We start from the raw sequence: 21,828 nt of genomic DNA, 5'->3' as shown, positions 1-21,828 counted from the left end.
ACTTCTACCCAGACACGGGGCGGCCGGGCAGAGGAGCTCCTCACTTCCCAGACGGGGCGGCCAGGCAGAGACGCTCCTCACTTCTTCCCAGACGATAGGTGGCCGGGCAGAGGCGCTCCTCACTTCCCAGATGGGGCAGCCGGGCAGAGGCGCTCCTCACTTTCCATGCGATGGGTGGCCGGGCAGAGGCGCTCCTCACCTCCCAGACGATGGGTGGCCGGGCAGAGGCGCTCCTCACCTCCCAGACGATGGGTGGCCGGGCAGAGGCGCTCCTCACCTCCCAGACGGGGCGGCCGGGCAGAGGCGCTCCTCACTTCTTCCCAGACGGGGCGGCCGGGCAGAGGCGCTCCTCACTTCCCAGATGATGGGTGGCCGGGCAGAGGCGCTCCTCACCTCCCAGACGATGGGTGGCCGGGCAGAGGCGCTCCTCACCTCCCAGACGGGGCGGCCAGGCAGAGGCACTCCTCACTTCCCAGATGGGGCAGCCGGGCAGAGGCGCTCCTCACTTTCCATGCGATGGGTGGCCGGGCAGAGGCGCTCCTCACCTCCCAGACGATGGGTGGCCGGGCAGAGGCGCTCCTCACCTCCCAGACGGGGCGGCCGGGCAGAGGCGCTCCTCACTTCTTCCCGGACGGGGCGGCCGGGCAGAGGCGCTCCTCACTTCCCAGACGATGGGTGGCCGGGCAGAGGCGCTCCTCACCTCCCAGACGGGGCGGCCGGGCAGAGGCACTCCTCACTTCCCAGATGGGGCAGCCGGGCAGAGGCGCTCCTCACTTTCCATGCGATGGGTGGCCGGGCAGAGGCGCTCCTCACCTCCCAGACGATGGGTGGCCGGGCAGAGGCGCTCCTCACCTCCCAGACGATGGGTGGCCGGGCAGAGGCGCTCCTCACCTCCCAGACGGGGCGGCCGGGCAGAGGCGCTCCTCACTTCTTCCCGGACGGGGCGGCCGGGCAGAGTCGCTCCTCACTTCTTCCCGGACGGGGCGGCCGGGCAGAGGCGCTCCTCACTTCTTCCCGGACGGGGCGGCCGGGCAGAGGCGCTCCTCACTTCTTCCCGGACGGGGCGGCCGGGCAGAGGCGCTCCTCACTTCTTCCCGGACGGGGCGCCTGGGCAGAGGCGCTCCTCACTTCTTCCCGGACGGGGCGGCCGGGCAGAGGCGCTCCTCACTTCTTCCCGGACGGGGCGCCCGGGCAGAGGCGCTCCTCACTTCTTCCCGGACGGGGCGGCTGGGCAGAGGCGCTCCTCATTTCTTCCCGGACGGGGCGGCCGGGCAGAGGCGCTCCTCACTTCCCAGACGGGGCGGCCGGGCAGAGGCGCTCCTCACTTCCCAGACGGTGGGTGGCCGGGCAGAGGCGCTCCTCATTTCCCAGACGATGGGTGGCCGGGCAGAGGCGCTCCTCACCTCCCAGATGGGGCGGCCGGGCAGAGGCGCTCCTCACTTCTTCCCGGAGGGGGCGCCCGGGCAGAGGCACTCCTCATTTCTTCCCGGACGGGGCGGCCGGGCAGAGGCGCTCCCCACCTCCCAGATGGGGCGGCGGCCGGGCAGGGGCTGCAATCCCAGCACCCTGGTAGGCCAAGGCAGGCGGCTGGGGGGCAGAGGCTGCCGCGAGGCCAGACCACGCCACCGCACTCCAGCCCGGGCAACACCGAGCACTGGGTGAGCGAGACTCCGTCTGCAGTCCCAGTACCTCGGGAGGCTGAGGCGGGCAGAGCACTCGGCGTCAGGAGCTGGCGACCAGCGTGGCCAAGATGGCGAACGCGTGCGTGCAGCGAAAGGAGAAAAGGCAGGCAGCGGTGGCGCGCGCCGGCAGTCCCAGGCAGTCCGCGGCGCGGGCAGCAGCAAGCGGAGTAGATTGTAGCCGCGGGCAGCAGCAAGCGGAGTAGATTGTAGCATGGGCCAGGGAGGGAAAGAAAGAAAGAAAGAGAGAGAGAGAGAGAGAGAGAGAGAGAGAGGGAGAGAGAGAAAGAAAGAAAGAAAGAAAGAAAGAAAGAAAGAAAGAAAGAAAGAGAAAGCAAGCCCTAACTCTTATCTCCAACTTCCATTTCAACTCCCAAACTCAAATTTCACTCCTCCTTAATCTCCAGTCTGGACCCCAAACTAAGCCGCAGTCCACCTAACTCCAACTCTGACACCAAAATCAACTGCAACCTCAATCCTGAATCCCAGCTTGGCCTCCAGCTCAGAATTCCTATCCCTCTTCCCTGTAGCCAGGACCCAAATCCATCCCAACTCGGGTGTTCAGATCTCAAGCCAGGCAGGTGCTGGGGGAGGAAATTGGAGCAGGAATGCCTACCCCTGCCCAAAAGTCTTCCAGAGCCTTTGCACCTCCCCTGGTGAGTGGTCCCACACTCACTGATTTGCGGGCGGCTCTGAGGCCGAAGGCTCCTGCTCATGGGGCCACTGGCACATGCCCACTCTGGGTTCCCCCGCTCCATGTCCTGCTTCCAGGAGTTCCTAAGAGAGCAGAGAAAGTAAAAATTATCTTTTGAAAGAGCTGAAAGTGGGAAGAGGAAGGAGGAAGGGAGGAAGTGCAGTGGGGAAGAAGGTAGGCCAGGGGAGACTAGGAACAGAGAGAGGAACCCAGAATGGCCAGAGCAGCTTCAAAAAACTGCCTGGAAACTCCATCCATGGAGGAACCCACTGCAGGATGGGAGGACTCTTGGAGTGAATGTGTCAGTAGCCCCTGGAGAGAGGAAGAACAGTAGCAGAAGCTGGCCGAGAAGGGTCCTGGATGGCCATCCAGGCCACCATCCAGGACTGGCACTCACAGGTTGGGGGCAGACAGGAGGCAACAAGTTCGGGACTCAGGGTCCCAGGCACAGTGGGGGTCCCGGGCAAGGACACAGTCCACACAGCTCTCATAGACACTACAGTTGGCTCGGGGCACCCTCCAGACACCTCCTGAGAAGCCTACAAACACTGCACCCTGGAGGAGAGATGGAGATTGTCAGGGAGCCCCAGCCACATCTAGTAAAGTCCCGGCACGCTGGTGCAGGCCCAGGGAGCCAGTACAACAGGCCCCCAAGGCCAGCCCCACTGGAAGGCCATTTGATGGTCAGGTCCCTTCCCACCTGGGTGGGGGCCAGCTGCAGGTTGCGAACAGGTTCAGGGTCAGGGAACAGCTGAATCTCTTCCACCAGATGAGCACTGCTGTCCCCACTCACCACAGCCTTGTGGAGCGACCCTGTGGCTATGGGGAGACAGAGAGAGCGGAAGTCATCTCACCTCATCCACAGATCCCTTCCCAACTTCCGGGGGCCTCCCCAGCTGTAGGAAACCTCCTTCTGAGGGTGATATGTACTGGGCACGGGTCAGCCAGACCATTCACCTTCCTCTGTGCCATGGAGATGGCAGTCTGCTGTAAATGGCTAAAATCCCTTGGACCCCTGTCCTTCCTTTGCAACTCCCTGACAAAACTTTGTCCCTGGAGAAACCCAGCTATTTCTCCATAGGCATGAAACAGTGGGCGGCTGGGTGCTTCTGCAGAAAATCACATCACCTGCCTCCCTCACTTCCATCAAGTACCTCAGTGAGGTCTACCTGGCCACCCTTTTAACAGGTGCAACCTCCTTACCTGGCATTCCTGATTCCCCCATACACACCTCTACGTGACTCAAATCTCATGATGTGCCACGTAATTTACTTATTCAGGATGCTATTGTCTGTCTCCACCCACTCCACAAAGACTGAGATTTTTGACTGTTTTGTTCTCTGCTGTATATCCAATACATGCACAGCTGATACAGTGCCTAGTAATATGGCCTGAAGGAATGAATGAACTTGACAGATTTCTTCCACTGACCCTCAAGGTTATCCTCCTCAGCCAGGCCCTGCCTGAGCAGTCTGCCTGGGCAGTCTTGTCGCATTCCCTGCTGACTCTGTCTCCCTCTTTCCACAATGGCTATTTTTTTTTTTAGACAGAGTTTCACTCTTGTCGCCCAGGCTGGAGGGCAGTGGCACAATTTTGGCTCATTGCAAACTCTGCCTCCCGGGTTCAAGTGATTCTCCTGCCTCAACCTCCCGAGTAGCTGGGATTACAGGTGCGTGCCACTACACACTGCTAATTTTTCTGTATTTTTAGTAGAAACGGGTTTCACGATGTTGGCCAGGCTGGTCTCGAACTCCTGACCTCAGGTGATCCACCCGCCTTGGCCTCCCAAAGTCCTGGGATTACAGGCATGAGCCACCTCGCCCAGCCCACAATGGCTATTTGAATCTACCCCTCTCTTCTCAAACCTCCCACCTTTCCTGCCCCCTCACTCCCAGCTCATGACCTTGTGTCCTCCACCTACATAGAGAACACAAAAGCTTCAAATAAGAGCTCCCCCTGAGCCTGCACACCCACCAAGTCACACCCCACTGCTACAGCTTCACTCCTAGCCCAGCTCAGGTGCTGTCTCCCCGCCACCCATGGCTGCCCAGTTCAACATGTGTCCTGGACTCTGGCCGCCTGCTCCCGCCACAACTTTACCTGCCACTTATCCCTTCTTCTACCCATCTCTTTGCCATCCCCCTGTCTACTAGATGCTTAGTCCTTCCTGTCTATAAAACAAGAACCCTGGGGGCAAGGAGGGGGAAGAAACAAAACCAAGAACCCCAGCTGCGCCCCACTCCGTGCTCCAGCCACCACCTCCTTCCTCTCTCCCTTCACAGCCGAGCTTCCTGAAGGAGTGATCTCTTCATGTGCGATTTCCAGCTCCCCTCCACCCACTCACCTTTCATTCCTCTAACATAGCTTCCCTCATAAGACACACAAAGACCTCCCTGTCTGCCTTCCCCACCATACGAAGCTCAGAAAGGGTAGGGAGTGGACTGTTTTGCTCCTCTGCTGTATTTCCAGAACCTAGCAGAATGCCAGGCACATAGCAGGTGCTGAGTAAACAGTTGTTGAATGAATAAGTGAATGAACTCAAGGGTTTCCCTCCTCAACCTGGGGGCATCCTCTGCTCTAGTCCTTTGGGGGATGTCCCAGAACTCTTTACTCACTGGTTCCTAGGTACATGACAAGATGGCTGTGCCCATCAAGGCCCTGGGCTGTCTCCACTGCAAGCCGTGTATACTCCACGTCAGATTTCACCAGCAGGGGCGTTCCCACCACCTGCTCATCCATCAGGAAATGGTCCTTCATGAAGGTCAAGGCCTTATCAGAGGAGGGGCCCACTGAGCACTAAAGGAGGAGGGAGGCAGATCAGGTTGGTTTGCCCCTTCCCCTCAGCTCACCCTCCCCCCGACGCCTGCTCTTCTGTCTTCACCCCCTCCCCCATGGCAGTCCTCATTTCAGGGTGGTGGTTAAAGCTCCGACTTTGGAGCTGCCTGGTTGTGCGTCTCAGCCTCTGCATGCCTGAGGTTCCTCAGCTGTGAAGTGGGCCTATTACCAAGACCTGCCTCACAGGCTCGCTGGGAAAATGAAATGCACTAATACATGAAAAATAATTCAAACAGTGCTTGGCATGAAACAAGCACTCCGCAAATGTTAACTGTTATTACTGTTCTCCTCCTTTGCACCTCCAGCAAGGAGGCCTGGCAGCCAGCAGGAAGCAGGACGAAGGCTCCTTATAGGCAAGTACCAAGTTTTATGGCTGGGCGCAGTGGCTCACACCTGTAATCCCAGCACTTTGGGAGGCCTAGGCGGGTGGATCACCTGAGGTCAGGAGTTCGAGACCAGCCTGGCCAACATGGTGAAACCCCGTCTCCACTAAAAATACAAATATTAGCTGGGGGTGGTGGCATGCCTGTAATCACAGCTACTTAGAAGGCTGAGGCAAGAGAATCACTTGAACCCAGAAGGCAGAGGTTGCAGGGAGCCGACATTGTGCCACTGCACTCCAACCTGGGCGACAGAGACAGACTCCGTCATAAATAAATAAATAAATAGCCGGGTGTGGTGGCTCACTCCTGTAATCCCAGCACTTTGGGAGGCTGAGGCGGGCGAATCACGAGGTCAGGAGATTGAGAACATCCTGGCTAACATGGTGAAACCCTGTCTCTACTAAAAATAAAAAAAAATCACCTGGGTGTGGTGGCAGGTGCCTGTAGTCCCAACTACTCGGGAGGGCAAGACAGGAGAATCGCTTGAACCCAGGAGGCGGAGGTTGCAGTGAGCTGAGATTGTGCCACTGCACTCCAGCTTGGGCGACAGAGTGAGACTTGGTCTCAAAAACAAAATAAATAAATAATTAATTAAAAAAATACAAAAATTAGCCAAGCATGGTGGCAGGCACCTGTAATCCCAGCTACTCAGGAACCTGAGGCAGAAGAATTACTTGAACACGGGAGGCAGAGGTTGCAGTGACCCAAGATTGTGCCACTGTACTCGGGCCTGGGCAACTGAGTGAAACTGCGTCTCAAAAAAGAAATTTAAAAAAGGACCAAGTTTTATTGATGTCTGTATTTCCCGGCATAGCACAGGATCTGGCACACAGTTGGTGCTCAATAAATGTTTGCTGAGTCAATGACTGAATTAATGTCACAGAAAGGGGTGGTGTAGCACGGAGCATTTCTCATCACGGTTTTGCACGAACTTGCTGCATGACTCTGGGAGAATCCCTTCTCCATTCTGAGCCTCCTTTTTCTCACCCATAAAATGAGGGGGTTGGACCAACTGTTCTCTAAAGGCCCTGCTAATATGAGGATGCTGTGGCTCTGGGACATCTGTGTCCTGATCTTCAGTCAGGATCCTTGCTCCCCAAGAGCACTGTCTTAGGGCCAGCCCCAACTCTGTCACCTATAAGCTGTGTCCTTAGACAAGCTGTTTCACCTCTCTGACCTTCAACCTCCTCATCTGCAAAATAAGGTAATAACATCTACATCTCATTTTGATGCCAGAATGAGCACGTGCACCTACTCTCATGTCCTCCCAAAGGGTTTTTTTGTTTGTTGTTTTTTATTTTTACAAATAGAGACAGTGTCTTGCTATATTGCCAAGGCTGGTCTCAAACTCCTGGCCTCAAGTGAACCTCTTACCTTGGCCTCCCAAAGTGCTGGGATTACAGGTCAAAGGGTTTTTTTTTTTTTTTAATTGTTTTTTGAAACAGGGTCTCACTGTAATCCGGCTGGAGTGCAGTGGCATGATCTTGGTTCACTGCAGCCTTGACCTCCTGGGCTCAAGCCATCCTCCTACCTTAGCCTCCTGAGAAGCTGGAATCACAGGTGTGTGCCACTGTGCCTGGCTATTTTTTTTTTTTTTTTTTTTTTTTTTTTGAGACAGAGCCTCGCTCTGTCTCCCAGGCTGGAGTGTAGAGGCACGATCTTGGTTCACTGCAAGCTCCACCTCCCGGGTTCACCCCATTCGCCTGCCTCAGCCTCCCGAGTAGCTGGGATTACAGGCGCCCACCACCACGCCTGGCTAATTTTTTTCTATTTTTAGTAGAGATGGGGTTTCACCGTGTTAGCCAGGATGATCTCGATCTGACCTCATGATTCACCCGCCTCAGCCTCCCAAAGTGCTGTCGGATTACAGGCACCCGGCCTTTTTTTTTTTTTTTTTTTTTTGAGGCAGAGTATCGCTCTGTTGCCCAGGCTGGAGTGCAATGGCACAATCTTGGCTCACTGCAACCTCCGCCTGGAGAATCAAGCGATTCTCCTGCCTCAGCCTCCCAAGTAGCTGGGATTACAGGCACCCGCCACCACGCCCAGCTAATATTTGTATTTTTAGTAGAAACGGGGTTTCACCATGTTGGCCAGGGTGGTCTTCAACTCCTGACCTCAAGTGATCCACCCACCTCTGCCTCCCAAAGTTCTGGGATTACTGGCATGAGCCACCACGCCTGGCCCCAGCTAATTTTTTATTATTTGTCGACATGGGGTCTCACTATGTTACCCAAGCTAATCTCCAATTCCTGGCCTCAAGTTATCCTCCCACCTCGGCCTCCCAAAGTGCTGGGATAACAGGCATCAGCCACCGCACCTGGGCCAAAGGGAATTTTTTTTGAGACGGAGTCTTGCTGTGTCGCCAGGCTGGAGTGCAGTGGCACGATCTCGGCTCACTGCCACCTCCGCTTCCTGGTTTCAAGCAATTCTCGTGCCTCAGTCTCCCAGCTAGCTGGGATTACAGGCACACACCACCACACCCGGCTAATTTTTGTATTTTTAGTAGAGACGGGGTTTCGCCATGATGGCCAGGATAGTCTTGATCTCCTGACCTCGTGATCCACCTGCCTCGGCCTTCCAAAGTGCTAGGATTACAGTGTGAGCCACCACGCCCGGCCAGGGAATTTTTAAAAAGACATAAACCAGCCAGGCGTGGTGGCTTACGCCTGTAATCCTAGCACTTTGGGAGGCCGAGACGGAAGGATCACGAGGTCAGGAGATCGAGACCATCCTGGCTAACACACAGTGAAACCCCATCTCTATTAAAAATACAAAAAAATTAGCCAGGCGTGGTGGCGGGTGCCTGTAGTCCCAGCTACTCGGGAGGCTGAGGCAGGAGAATGGCGTCAACCCGGGAGGCAGAGCTTGCAGTGAGCTGAGATCATGCCACTGCACTCCAGCCCGGGCAACTGAGCGAGACTCCGTATCAAAAAAAAAAAGAAAAGAAAAGACATAAACCTAGATGAGGGAGGGATGGGGAGAACAAGAGAGAAGTGCAAAAGCATCCACATTTTGGAAGCTGGAAAGCGAATAAACAAACAGAAAAGACTTAACAGAGAGAGAGAGAGAGAGAGAGAAGAATCTTCTCAAGCCAGCCCTGGAGGAAGCCCCTAAACATTTAGAAGGCAGGATTCCTAAAGTTCACAAATTACTAATCTCAGCCACCTCTGGAAGTGAGGTTAATGGGGATGCTAAATAAGGAGGATTATTTGAAAGTCTGTTTAAGAAACAGGCAGGTACTCTCCAAACTCCACAGAGCTGGGTGACTGCCCCTTCCACATCCTGGCCCAAGACTGGAGGTTTATCCACCAGAGAGAGTAAAACAGAGGGTTTCTGGATGGAGGATAGCAGGCCCAGTTGATGGGGACACCATCCTGAAAGAGAGGGATTCAATAAGGTAGGCACACTACGTGATGAGACTCTTTCCCAAACCCAACCCTCTTCCCCTGTGGCTCCTAGACACCAAGAGCCAGATCATCTGCCTCCGCGCAGAAGACTAGAAGAGGCTGCTCTGGGAAACTGACTGGAGGTCTAAGATGAAAGATTTAATGACCTAAGATACAGTAAAGATACTGACATTGAATATTCCCACCAAACAGCCCAGCCAGACCACCCTCAGTGGTGACATAACAGAGACCAAATTGCCAAGCCTTAGTTATGGACACAGAGCTCCAAACAGCTTCAAGGTCTCCCACTGTTAAATATGAGTAGACATTCAAGGACTACCAGACATGTAAGTAAAACCACCAACATGAAAGAAAGAAACCAAAATAAACAAATAGGAAGAAAAAAAGAAGAAGAAGAACCAACAAAAACCTGAGAGGCCAGGCACGGTGGCTCATGCCTGTAATCCCAGCACTTTGGGAGGCTGAGGCAGGCAGATTGCCTGAGGTCAGGAGTACGAGACCAGTCTGGCCAACATGGTGAAACCCCATCTCTACTAAAAATACAAAAAAATTAGCTGGGCGTGGTGGTGGGCGCCTATAATCCCAGCTAGGCGGGAGGCTGAAGCAGGAGAATCGCTTGAACCAGGGAGGTGGAGGTTGCAGTGAGCCGAGATCATGCCAATGCACCCCAGCCTGGGCAACAGAACAAGACTCTGTCTCAAAAAAAATAAAATAAAATAAGCTGGGCGCATTGGCTCATGCCTGTAATCCCAGCACTTTGGGAGGCCGAGGCAAGTGGATCACCTGAGGTCAGGAGTTCAAGATCAGCCTGGCCAACATGGTGAAATCCCATCTCTACTAAAAATACAAAAATTAGCTGGGTGTGGTGGCGCACGCCTGTAATCCCAGCTACTCGGGAGTCTGAGGCAGGAGAATCACCTAAAGCCGAGAGGTGGAGGTTGCAGTGAGCTGAGATGGCGCCATTGCACTCCAGCAACAGAGTGAGACTTCATCTCAAAAAAAAAACAAAAAACAAATAAACAAACAAGCAAAAACTAAGAGGAAACAGAAACGAATCAGAAAGAAGAAAACTTCACGGAAATCCATCATTACTGTCCTAAGAGAGATATGTGAAAATAGTGCATCCATGAAACATGAAGCGAATGCTGCCAAAGAAGAGTCTTTCCTTCACACAAAGAGGGCCACCAGGCATTACGGGCATCCAGAAAAAAGGGCACACAACGACGATGAAGTAATCTTGCCCCTCCTGCAAACCAAACCTGAATCTGATTAAGTCTTTAGATCCAACTACTGAACAATTTACAGGAAATACTTAAACTACACTACAGAGATGCAATCATCAAGATCCAGGCTGTGGAAGACTCTGACAAACAAACAAATGCACGAGAAAAATAGAAGACGGAAAGGGATTATGTAAATTTTTTTCTTTTTCTTTTTCTTTTTTTTTTTTTTTTGAGACAGGGTCTCACTCTGTTGCCCTGGCTGGAGTACAGTGGGGTGCAGCCTCAACCTCCCAGGCTCAAGTGATCCTCCTACTTCACCCTTCCAAGTAGCTAGGACTACAGGCACGTGGCACAACACCCAGCTAATTTTTAAATATTTTGTAGAGATGGGGGTCTCACTATATTGCCCAGGCTGCTCTCAAACTCCTGGGCTCAAACAATTCTCCCACCTCAGCCTCCCAAAGTGCTCGGATTGCAGGCTCGAGCCACTGTACCTAGTCTTAAATTTCTTTTAATCTATACAATCCCAGGTGAGGCATGGTGGCTCATACCTGTAATCCCAGCACTTTGAAAGGCCAAGGTGGGAGGATTGCTTGAACCAATGAGTTTGAGACGCTGCCTCTACAAAATATTAAAAAATTAACTGGGTGTGGTGGTGGGTGCTTGTAGTTCTAGTTACTCAGGAGGCTGAGGTAGGAGGATTGCTTGAGCCCAGGGGGTCAAGACTGTTTGGCAGAAACGAAAAATCTTTTTCTTTCTTTCCTATCTGTTTTTTTTTTTTTTTTGAGATGAAGTCTTGCTCTGTCATCCAGGCTGGAGTGCAGTGGCGCCATCTTGGCACATTGCAACCTCCGCTTCCTGGGTTCAAGCAATCCTTCTGCCTCAGTCTCCCAAGTAGCTGGGACTACGGGTGTGCGCCACCACACCTGGCTAATTTTTGTATTTTTAGTAGAGACAGGGTTTCACCATGTTGGCCAGGCTGGTCTGGAGCTCCTCACCTCAGGTGATCCACCTGTCTCAGCCTCCCAAAGTGCTGAGATTACAGGTGTGAGCCACTGTACCTGGCCTTCTTTCTTTTTTCTTTCACTGTCTCTGAACACAGAAATGAAAAACCTGACAGAAAGACTGGAAGACAAAGTTGAGACACTCTTCCAGAAAAACAGAACACAACCAAAGACTTGGACAGTAGGAAAGCTTAAAAAAAGTGAGAAGACGCCGGGCGCGGTGGCTCACGCTTGTAATCCCAGCACTTTGGGAGGCCGAAGCGGGCGGATCACGAGGTCAGGAGATCGAGACCACGGTGAAACCCCGTCTCTACTAAAAAATACAAAAAATTAGCCGGGCGCGGTGGCGGGCGCCTGTAGTCCCAGCTACTCGGAGGCTGAGGCAGGAGAATGGCGTGAACCCGGGAGGCGGAGCTTGCAGTGAGCCGAGATTGCGCCACTGCACTCCAGCCCGGGCGACAGAGCGAGACTCTGTCTCAAAAAAAAAAAAAAAAAAAAAAAAGTGAGAAGACTAGTCTAGGAGGGCCAGAAAAAAGTGAGAAAACACCCCATTGGAATGTAAGCCCCATGAGGGAAGGGACTTTCATCTGTTTTGCTCACTTCTATATTCCCTGCCCAGAATAGTAGCATGTGTCCTCAAAAAATATTTGTTGAATGAAAAGAAGATAGGGCCAGGCACAGTGGGTCACACCTGTAATCCCAGCACTTTAGGAGGCCAAAGCGGGTGTATTGCTTGAGCTCAGGAGTTTAAGACCAGCCTGGGCAACATGGTGAAACCCAGTTTCTACTAAAAATACCAAAAAAAGACCGAGCACAGTGGCTTACACCTGTAATCCCAGCACTTTGGGAAGCCAAGGCAGACAGATCACCCGCGGTCAGGAGTTTGAGACCAGCCTGGGCAACATGGTGAAACTCTGTCTCTACTAAAAATACAAAAATTAACTGGGCATGGTGGAGGGCACCTGTAGTCCCAGCTACTCTGGAGGCTGAGGCAGGAGAAGTGCTTGAACCTGGGAGGTGGAGGTTGTAGCGAGCCAAGATAGAACCACTGCACTATAGCCTGGGGGACACAGCAAAACTCCATCTCAAAAAAAAAAAAAAAAAAAAAGAAGATAGGAAGATATAGTTCAAGAAAACTCAGAACTGAAAGAACTAAGATAAATAATTTCCAGGCTGAAGTGGCCCATTGAGTACCCAGCACAATAAATGAGTAGTGTTCCATCAAAGCACAACACCATGAAATTTCAGAACACCAGGACAAAGAAAAAGCACTGTAAGATTCCAGTGAGGGCAGTGAGGCACACTGCCTATAGGGTAGCCCTGCTCCACAAGGATCAGTATTTAAAAAAAAAAAAAAAAAAAGATTTCAGTGAAATAAAACCAGGTTACATTCAGAGGGCTAGGGATCAGAATAACTTTGGGCTTCTCAACAGTACCTCTGGAAGCTAGAAGATAACAGAGCAAGGCCTTCAAAGTTTGAAGGAAACGTATTTCTATTCTAGAATTATGTATACCTAGCCAAACGATCAAATAGGAAAGTAGAATACATTTTCAGACACTCAAGATCTTAAAATGTTTTACCTGCCATGTATCCTTTTCCAGGAATCTACAAAGGATAACCTCCACCAAAATGAAATAGTTGAAAAGAAAAAAAGAAAAAAAAAAAAAAAGAGGAAGCCATGGGACACAAGAAACACGAGATCTGTCACAGGAAAGAGGCAAAGGGAATCCCCAGGATGATGAGGCAGGGGGATTCCAGGATGGCATCTGTGCTCCGGGAGTAGAGGGCACTAGTCTAGACTGGAGCAGTCAGGAAGGCTCTCCAGGAAGATGAAACTGTTAGAAAAGCTAATAGGTCTGTCTTCAGAAGAGATTCAGATAATTTAAGAAGAGTTTGGGGTTGAATTAAAGATAAAAGCTTAGACCAGGCACAGTGCCTCATGCCTGTAATCCTAGCACTTTGGGAGGTCGAGGTAGGAGGATCAACTGAGGTCAGGAGTTAGAGACCAGTCTGGCCAACATGGTGAAACCCCATCTCTACTAAAACTACAAAAATTAGCTGGGTGTGGTGGCAGGCACCTGTAATCCCAGCTACTCGGGAGGCTAAGGCAGGAGAATTGCTTGAACCCAGGAGGCAGAGGTTGCAGCGAGCCAAGATCACGCCATTGCACTGCAGCTTGGGCGACAGAGTGAGACTCTGTTTCAAAAAAAATAAAAATAGCCGGGCGCGGTGGCTCACGCTTGTAATCCCAGCACTTTGGGAGGCCGAGGTGGGCGGATCACAAGGTCAGGAGATCGAGACCACGGTGAAACCCCATCTCTACTAAAAAATACAAAAAATTAGCCGGGGGTGGTGGCGGGCGCCTGTAGTCCCAGCTACTCGGAGAGGCTGAGGCAGGAGAATGGCGTGAACCCGGGACGCGGAGCTTGCAGTGAGCCGAGATTGTGCCACTGCACTCCAGCCTGGGCGAAAGAGCAAGACTCCGTCTCAAAAAAAAAAAAAATAAATAAATAAATAAAAATAAAAATAAAAATAAATAAAGAGCTTAGAAAACAAAGCAAGCAGAAAAGTCAACATAATTACTAACCCCAGGGAAAACAAAACTATGCAAAAAGGAAAAGTAATCATGGCTTACTACCTGGCTAGGCTGTGAATAAGAAGAGTCATAATATTGATCTAACCAAAATTACTAGAAAACTACGTTAGGAGATTGGGGATGGGTGCAGTTACTGTATGTTGGTCCAAGTCAGCTTTTGCGGGAGAGGGTTAGAAAGCCGATTTGCATTGTTTGCTGATTTCTGTGATGTATGCTTCCACCATGGCTAATTTCAAGCTACCAATGTAATATCACTAAACACAAATTTGGAAAAAGATGTGCAAAAACAGCTCTTGCTAGCTGCTGCAAGCCAGCTGTTTCCCATCGCCTTCTACAATGGGAATTCAACAGATACTGTCTGAAACTGAAACATCATGAAGTAGCAATAAAAGCATGTTATTTAGAGATTTTGAGATAAATTTGAAAAGAATCAGCTAAAAGAGTTGAAAATGGTTGGAGGATGGGAAATAGGACTGCTTTTTGTAGTCAACCCTATAGATCTATTTCATTTTAGATCTATTTGATTCTTCAAATCACATACATATAATAGCTCTGATTTTTTTTTCTTTTGTAGAGATGGGGGCTCACCATGTTGCCCAGGCTGTGATTGTTTTTTTTTTGTTTTTGTTTTTCATTTAAAAACTTTTTTAGAGACAGCATCTCATGCTCTTGGCACCCAGGCTGGAGTGCATTCTCGTGATCAAAGCTCACTGCAGCCTTGAACTCCCAGGCTCAAGTGATCCTCCCACCTCAGCCTCTTGAGTAGCTGACTACAGGCACATGCCACCAGGTCCAGTTCATTTTTTTTGGTAGAGACAGAGTCTTACAATGTTGCCCAGGCTGGTCTCAAATTCCTAGCCTCAAGTGAACCTCCCGTCTCAGTCTCCCAAATGGCTGGGATTGCCCAGCCTCTGATTTTTCTTTCTTTTTTTTTTTTTTTTTTGAGACTGAGTCTCACTCTATCACCCAGGCTGGAGTGCAGTGGTGCAATCTTGGCTCGCTGCAACCTCCGCCTCCCAGGTTCAAGCGATTCTCCTGCCTCAGCCTCCCAGTAGCTGAAATTACAGTCCCGTGCCACCATGCCTGGCTAATTTTTGTATTTTTAGTAGAGATGAGGTTTCACCATGTTAGCCAGGCTGGTCTCGAACTCCTGACCTCAAGTGATCCACCTGCCTCGGCCTCCCCAAGTGCTGGGATTACAGGCGTGAGCCACCACTCCCGGCCTGGCCTCTGATTTTTTTAAAAAGTTAAATAATAAATGCAGGTGGCAATGCCCAAGACAGTCCTTGGCACACAGCCCATGTTCCATTGTTTCCATGGTGATATACCCAGATATTTGGTGTACACTTAGCCTTGGTGAAGGGAGATGGCTCCAGCAACTGCTCTGCGTATAAGAGGGTGCTAGGCGCATGTGGAATGTAGGCAGCTACACCAGGTGTATGTCTGAGCAGACAAGATTGGTGGGGTGGAGAGCACTAACATTTATTGGGCATTTACTATGCCATGATAGGTGTTTTTTCATGCACATTATGTGTGTGTAGACTGTGCTCAGTGTAGGGGGTAGTACTCACACTGCCTGGCCGGGGGTTGGTCTCAGGGCCCCTATAAGTAGTCCAGCGTGAAGTTTCTTTGTTCAACTCTTTGTATTTCCCCTTAAAGACACGTTCAATGTCCAAGAGAGAGAAGGCACAAATCGCAGAGCTCCTGGTCCTGCCAACCTGCCTGGAGACAGCCAGAGGGAACATTGTCTGTGGTCTCTGCCACACCAGCAGCTCTCTCTCCAGCCCTGGCCCACCCTCAGTGAGAAAGCCCAGGAGGCAAGAGTGTGGAGAGCTGGGCCAGCCTCCAGCTACCACTCCTTCCCCTCACTGTGTTGATAAGGGCCAAGGGAGCCCCATGGAATTCCGTGACTCTGGCTCAGGGCCTGGCTCTAGGCCCATCTTGGGATCTGAAGTCTGATTATCCTTAATGAGAATTAATTGGGGCTCAGGCCCTGGGGTGGCCCCTGCCTGTCCTGCCTACACTGGGCTGCACCCATTGGAGGGACAGTGTAACCAGCTCTAGCCTGGCTCCACACAAAGCCCTCTTCCTTTGAGTCTCTTGGATCCCTGGTCCTCAGAGAACCGACCAGTGCCTGACTACCAGACTGTTTTTATTCCTCAGCCCTGGTCTGTGGAGACAGGAGGTCTGTTTCTCTGCTCTCTTGAAGCTGACTATTGTATACACCAGGCTCTCAGTTCCGGATCCTGTGGCTACCAGATCCCACTTACCCCAAATACCTTTGGTACCTGACACATTGTCAGCCGGTACCTAAACACTGTGGGGCCAGACCATGACTCGGGGACCTTGGACAAATTGGTTAACCTTTCTCAACCTTCAAGCAATGACTTTATTTTTATTTATTTTTTTGAGACGGAGTCTTGCTGTGTTGCCAGGCTGGAGAGCAGTGGTGCGATCTCGGCTCACTGCAACCTCCACCTCCTGGATTCATGGGATCCTCCTGCCCCAAGCTCACGAGTAGCCGGGACTACAGGCATGCGCCACCACACTCAGCTAATTTTTGTATTTTTAGTAGAGACAGGGTTTCACCATGTTGGCCAGGATGGTCTTGATCTCCTGACCTCGTGATCTGCCCGCCTCGGCCTCTCAAAGTGCTGGGATTACAGGCATGAGCCACCGCACCCGGCCGACTTTATTTTTATCTTCTGATAAGGATGGTGTTTCCCTGTTTGCCCTGGCCATTAGGAAGTGCAGAGCTAAATTTGTGGCTGGCATCCAGGGACTATACTACATCTTATGACAAGCATTTGTAGTGTGTTGGCCTTACCCCTGGCTTCTCATACTCTCCTTTTATTCCCATTTCTTTATCTATTTTATCGATTTTAATATTTGCCTTTTGTAAAATGCTCCCTATCCCTTTTGGAACTAGGCAGAATATAAACTAGTTAGAACCTCTCTGAGTCTTATTTTTCCCATTTACAAAAAGGGCATGAGTCAAATTCCTGAGAGGTGGTGACGATTTAATGCCTTCCTATGTGAAAGTGCTGAATAGGTGCTGGCTCATGTCAATTCCTGCCTCCGCTCACGAGCTGGGGCCTCACTGGCGTCAAGTCCGGTGTCCAGCCCCCATGGTCCAGCCCTGCTGCTCACCACTGGGAGGTGAAGACTGCGTAGATGTGGGGAGCTGTGGGAGAATCGGCGGGGAGCAGGACAGCGTGGCGGATGACGTTGAAGGGCAGCTGCCCCGGCTGGCTGCAGAGCAGCTGGGCCTTCAGGAAGGTGGTCCACTTCTTCTGCAGCAGCTTTTCGCCGCCCACGTCATTCTGGGGGCACAGGGAAAGTCAGGGGGCGCCCCCCGCCCCGCGTGTCCCCGCCCCGCCCCCCCAGCCCCGCGTGTCCCCCCAGCCCCCGCCAGCCCCGCGTGTCCCCGCCCCGCCCCTTCAGCCCCGCTGGTCTCCCTCCCCACCCCCTCAGGCCCGCTTGTCCCCCCGCCCCGCCCCCCCAAGGCTCGCTTGTTTTCCCCCGCCCCGCCCCCCCGCTCTCATTGGGGGCCCACCACTCAGTCCTGCCCCTGCCATCTCCCTATTGGTTCTCCTCCAGTTAGCCCCGCCCCCCGCCCAGGCCGCGGACCTTGCAGACTCTAGCCACCCGCGATGTGTGGAGCCTCTCAAAGAAGTCAAACTCGCTGGCTGTCTCCTCGAAGAAGAAGTAGACGACCTGGGTCGAAGGGATGGCTGCCACGAAGGAGGCGTCATCTGCGGGGGAGGGGCAGGTGGGCTTAGAGACTGAGCCCCTGGATGCCCTGCGTTTGCCTGAGTGAAAACCCTTGGTTTGGCCCTGGAGGCCAGGATACAGGCTTCCTCGGGTCCTACAGCTTGTCGAGGGGTAGCGATGTGGGGTGGGGACGACTGGTACTTCTTTAATGTGTTTACATAAGACGAAAGCTTCAAGAGGACCAGAGATTTGCCTTCTTCCCTGCCATATACCCCCTGCGCCTAACAGTAATGGACACATTGTACCTTCCACAAATGAAAGTTGAGTGAATTAGCAAGGTCACCGGGACTCAGGAAAGGAGGCTAGCGGGGTCAGGTCCTTACGATGCAGCCAGCGGAGGAAGTTGTCGGTCTTGAGGACAGGCTGGGATCCCAGCGTGCGCATCAGGATGGGCTCACTGCCCAGGAAGTTGTTCATGGTACCAGAATAGAGCATCCCATCTAGGGTGGGGGAGAGGAGAAGAGAGAACTGATGGGGTGGAGGGCTCCTCTGCCCTCCACAGACCTGCCTCTAACTGGGGCTGGCATCCATATCAGTCTTGGGGGCCCTGCATCAGTTCTGCACCTTCCTGGGGAGCCCCAAAGGCCAGCTCCCCCTCCTCACTAAGCACCCCTCTTAGCTTCCTCTCTCCACAGGAAATGGCCATCCTGTGTGGCCCTCCGTGTTTGGACACTTTTCCAGCCTTTCTGTGGCTACTTCCTCACATACCTAGCTGAACCACTTGCCAAGCAGAATCACTTACTGATCCTGGAAGTTTGACTGTGTTTTCCACTTCCACACCTTGGGTCTTACCCTTCTCTCCCTGGAACACCTTCCCTGCCATCTGTCTACCTATCTTTTCAAGGTCCTGCTGAAAAGCCGAAGTCCATCTCCTCCAGGAAGGCAGGTGGAAAGTCTGTAATGATTGGTGTCTAGTAGTGCATTGAGACATGGTTTCTCTCTCTCTCTTTTTTTTTTTTTCAAGACAGGGTCTTGCTCACATCCAGGCTGGAGTGCAGTGGTGCCATCACAACTCACCGTAGCCTTGACCTTCTCAAGTGATCCTCCCACCTCAGCCTCCTGAGTAGCTGGGATCACAGGCGCTATTCTGGCTAATTTTGTTGTTGTTGTTGTTTTTGTTTTGTTTTGTTTTTAGTAGAGACGAGGTCTCACTATACTATTGCCCAAGCTGGTCTCAAACTCCTGAGCTCAAGTGATCCACCCGCCTCGGCCTCCTAAAGTGCTGAGATTTCAGGTGTGAGCCATTGCACCCGGCCTGATTTCTTGTTTATAACTCCTGTACTACCCAGCACAGTGCCCAGTACACCAGAGGAAGTGTTCACACAATTGTTGAACAGTGGCTCAGTCTCAGGCCTCTTCTCTACCCAATACGCATCCCGGGTCCTCATGCCTGTGTGTCTCTCCACGTGCATCTTTCTCCACCACTTTTTGTGGCAATTTCAGCAGGAGCTGGTGGTTGGGGTGCTTAATTCTCCCTCTGATCTTGTGCTCTGAGGCTTCTGGCCCTCTCTCTCTCTTTCCTCTGCCTTTTTTGTTTTGTTTTGTTGTGAGACAGAGTCTTGCTTTGTTGCGCAGGCTGGAGTGCAGTGGCGCGATCTTGGCTTACTGCAACCTCCACCTCCTGGGTTCAAGCAATTCTTGTGACTCAGCCTCCCGAGTAGCTGGGACCATAGGTGCGCCCTACCACACCTGGCTAATTTTTGTATTTTTAGTAGAGATGGGGTTTCACCGTGTTGACCAGGCTGGTCTCAAACTCCTGGGGTCACGTGATCCACTCACCTCAGCCTCCCAAACTGCTAGGATTACAGGCGTGAGGCACTGAGGCCTTTTTTTTTTTTTTTTTTTTGAGACAATCTCACTGTGTTGCCCAGGCTAGACTCAAACCCCTAAACTCAAGCAGCCTTCCACCTCAGCTTCCAAATAACTGGGACCATATGCATGCATCACTACACCCAGCTTCCCCTGCCTTTTGGAAAACTCTCTAATATTCCATATTTCTCAGTGTGACTGGAGAAAGCAGATGTTGGGATGAAGTGGGAAACCTGATACTCACCCACCAAGACAGCCGTATGCTTGTGAGCGGGGTCAAAGGGGCTTTGGCCTTTTCCCTCCATGACCTTGTCCTCTGAGATGGGCAACAGGTAGGAATCTTGAAGTTCCTAAATGGGGAGAGAGGCTGGGGGGCCAGAACGCCAAGGTCTCACATCTGGGAAATGAGGGGCTTGAGGAAGGAAGGGAAAGGGACATAGAGGGAAATTGGTCTAGAGCCAGGAAGTTCATGAGGGTCCTGCATCTGGAAGGCCAGAGTTTTTCAGAGCTACAGAGGAAAGCCGGGGGTAGATGTGAGAAGGGATGCTTGGGGGCCTGAGCGCTGGGCACCAGAGAACTCACAATGAAGGTACAAGCAGGGCTGAAGGCAAAGGTGCCGCAGGTGTAGAGATGGGTGACGTTGTAAGAAACCAGGACACGGATGAAGTTGAAACACTGTGTCTGAGGGAGACAGAGAGTTTAGGTCTCTAGCCCACTTGCCTCAAATTCCTGGGCCCCCAGAGGCTGCCCCCTCACTGAGGAGAAAGGCTGGGTAATGCTGGAGGAGTCCCTGTACCTCTCTGTAGAACATAATCCAGGAGATAACCATGCAAACAAGTGCCCTCCGCTGCCGCCCAACCTGAGGTCATCCAGGGATGGTCTAGGGATGCCAGGGCTCTCTACCCACTCTACCCCGACTCCCCCACCTCCACTTACCTCATTGCTCTTCTTCTTAAAGGCACATTCACTCTTTTTTCTGTCACTGGCTGGCCACGGTATCTGAAAGTGGGGAGTTGGGAGGGAGAGATGAAAAGAAATGAGGTCTTCAGTTCTAGCTGTGACCCGCCTCCCTTCTCTGCTCTGATGTGAAATCACCAGCAGGCATGGTGGTTAGTGACATGCTGATGGGCAGTAATAACATCAGTTTGTGACCATGGCTATTACTTGAATAATACTGATATCAGACATAGCTCCATAGTTGAACACAGCCTAAGGAATCAGACAGACCCAAGTTTAAATCTAGACTTAGCTATTTCCTGACTGAGAGATCTTGGTCAATTTCATAGGCTACTGGCAGATACAACCAGGTGGCATATACAAAACACCTAACACGATGAATGGTATATATGGCAGCAGTTGTCAAACCGCACATTCCCTGGGGAAATTGTTTAAAAAGTTGGTTCCTGGGTCACGCCTTAGAGAATCTGCATTTTTAACCAGCATCTCATATGTGCAGGTGGTCAGCAGACTACACATCAGGATACACGAACCATGGAGGTGATTGCTATATTGCTAGTGCCTTCTCTCCCTTTCTTCCTTCCTTCCTCACATTATTCCCATTAATAGGGGGACGAAGACAGAAGCAGCCGGGCACAGTGGCTCACACCTGTAATCCCAGCACTTAGAAAGCCTGAGGCGGACGGATCACCTGAGGTCGGGGGCTCGAGACCAGCCTGACCAACATGGTGAAACCCCGTCTCTACTAAAAATAGAAAAATTAACCTGGGCGGGAGCCTGTAATCCCAGCTACTCAGGAGCCTGAGGCAGAATTGCTTGAACCTGGGAGGCACAGGTTACAGTGAGCAAAGATCACGCCATTGCACTCCAACCTGGACAACAGAGTGAGACTCCATCTCAAAAAAAAAAAAAAAAGACACAGAAGCATCAGTGATTTCTACTAGTGGGTAGATATCAAATTATTGACATAATTTGAGTCAGTGTTTATCTCATATGTCAATGATTTCCATATCAGCCATTTTTGCAATTAATATTATTTAATCACTATTCACGATACCAGTGAAGAGTGAAGTCACAGGCCGGGTGCGGTGGCTCACGCCTATAATCCCAACTCTTTGGGAGGCTGAGGCAGGTGGATCACCTGAGGTCAGGAGTTCGAGACCAGCCTGGCCAACATGGTAAAATCTTGTCTCTATTAAAATTAGCCTGGCACGGTGGTGCATGCTAGTCCCAGCTACTTGGGAGGCAGAGGCAGGAGAATTGCTTGAACCTGGGAGGCGGAGGTTGCAGTGAGCCAAGATCACGCCACTGTACTCCAGCCTGGGCAATGGAGCAAGACTCCATCTCAAAAAAAAAAAAAAAGTGAGGCCACGACATTTCCTGTCTGTTATATCATCACGATATATATATAAAGAGAACTGCTGATTACAGATGACAGCAACTGAGTTGTTATTCATGCACAGGCA

At 51.7% G+C, this 21,828-nt stretch overlaps 1 protein-coding gene across 26 annotated transcripts in view; it reads right to left on the bottom strand.

Moving 5' to 3' along the window:
- Nucleotides 1-21,828, bottom strand: part of SEMA4A (semaphorin 4A) — a 34,791-nt gene that overhangs the window by 2,321 nt on the left and 10,642 nt on the right. For 11 of the 26 annotated variants that reach the window (XM_063626855.1, XM_063626857.1, XM_063626853.1 and 8 more), the window contains 11 exons: nucleotides 20,342-20,404; nucleotides 19,988-20,086; nucleotides 19,650-19,755; nucleotides 17,920-18,036; nucleotides 17,453-17,577; nucleotides 16,973-17,145; nucleotides 15,394-15,544; nucleotides 4,989-5,169; nucleotides 3,074-3,192; nucleotides 2,771-2,928; nucleotides 2,356-2,456 (listed from right to left, as the gene is read on the bottom strand). In XM_063626855.1, the coding sequence (XP_063482925.1) occupies nucleotides 2,356-2,456; nucleotides 2,771-2,928; nucleotides 3,074-3,192; nucleotides 4,989-5,169; nucleotides 15,394-15,544; nucleotides 16,973-17,145; nucleotides 17,453-17,577; nucleotides 17,920-18,036; nucleotides 19,650-19,755; nucleotides 19,988-20,086; nucleotides 20,342-20,404 (1,393 nt within the window). Of the gene's footprint in view, nucleotides 1-2,295; nucleotides 2,457-2,770; nucleotides 2,929-3,073; nucleotides 3,193-4,988; nucleotides 5,170-15,393; nucleotides 15,545-16,972; nucleotides 17,146-17,452; nucleotides 17,578-17,919; nucleotides 18,037-19,649; nucleotides 19,773-19,987; nucleotides 20,087-20,341; nucleotides 20,405-21,828 lie in introns of those variants that run through there. The other 15 variants (XM_063626864.1, XM_063626863.1, XM_063626846.1 and 12 more) reach the window with 4 other exon arrangements.

This window comes from Symphalangus syndactylus, chromosome 12 (assembly GCF_028878055.3).
Source record: "Symphalangus syndactylus isolate Jambi chromosome 12, NHGRI_mSymSyn1-v2.1_pri, whole genome shotgun sequence".
NCBI lineage: Eukaryota > Metazoa > Chordata > Mammalia > Primates > Hylobatidae > Symphalangus > Symphalangus syndactylus.
This window is presented reverse-complemented; position numbering and strand designations above follow the sequence as displayed.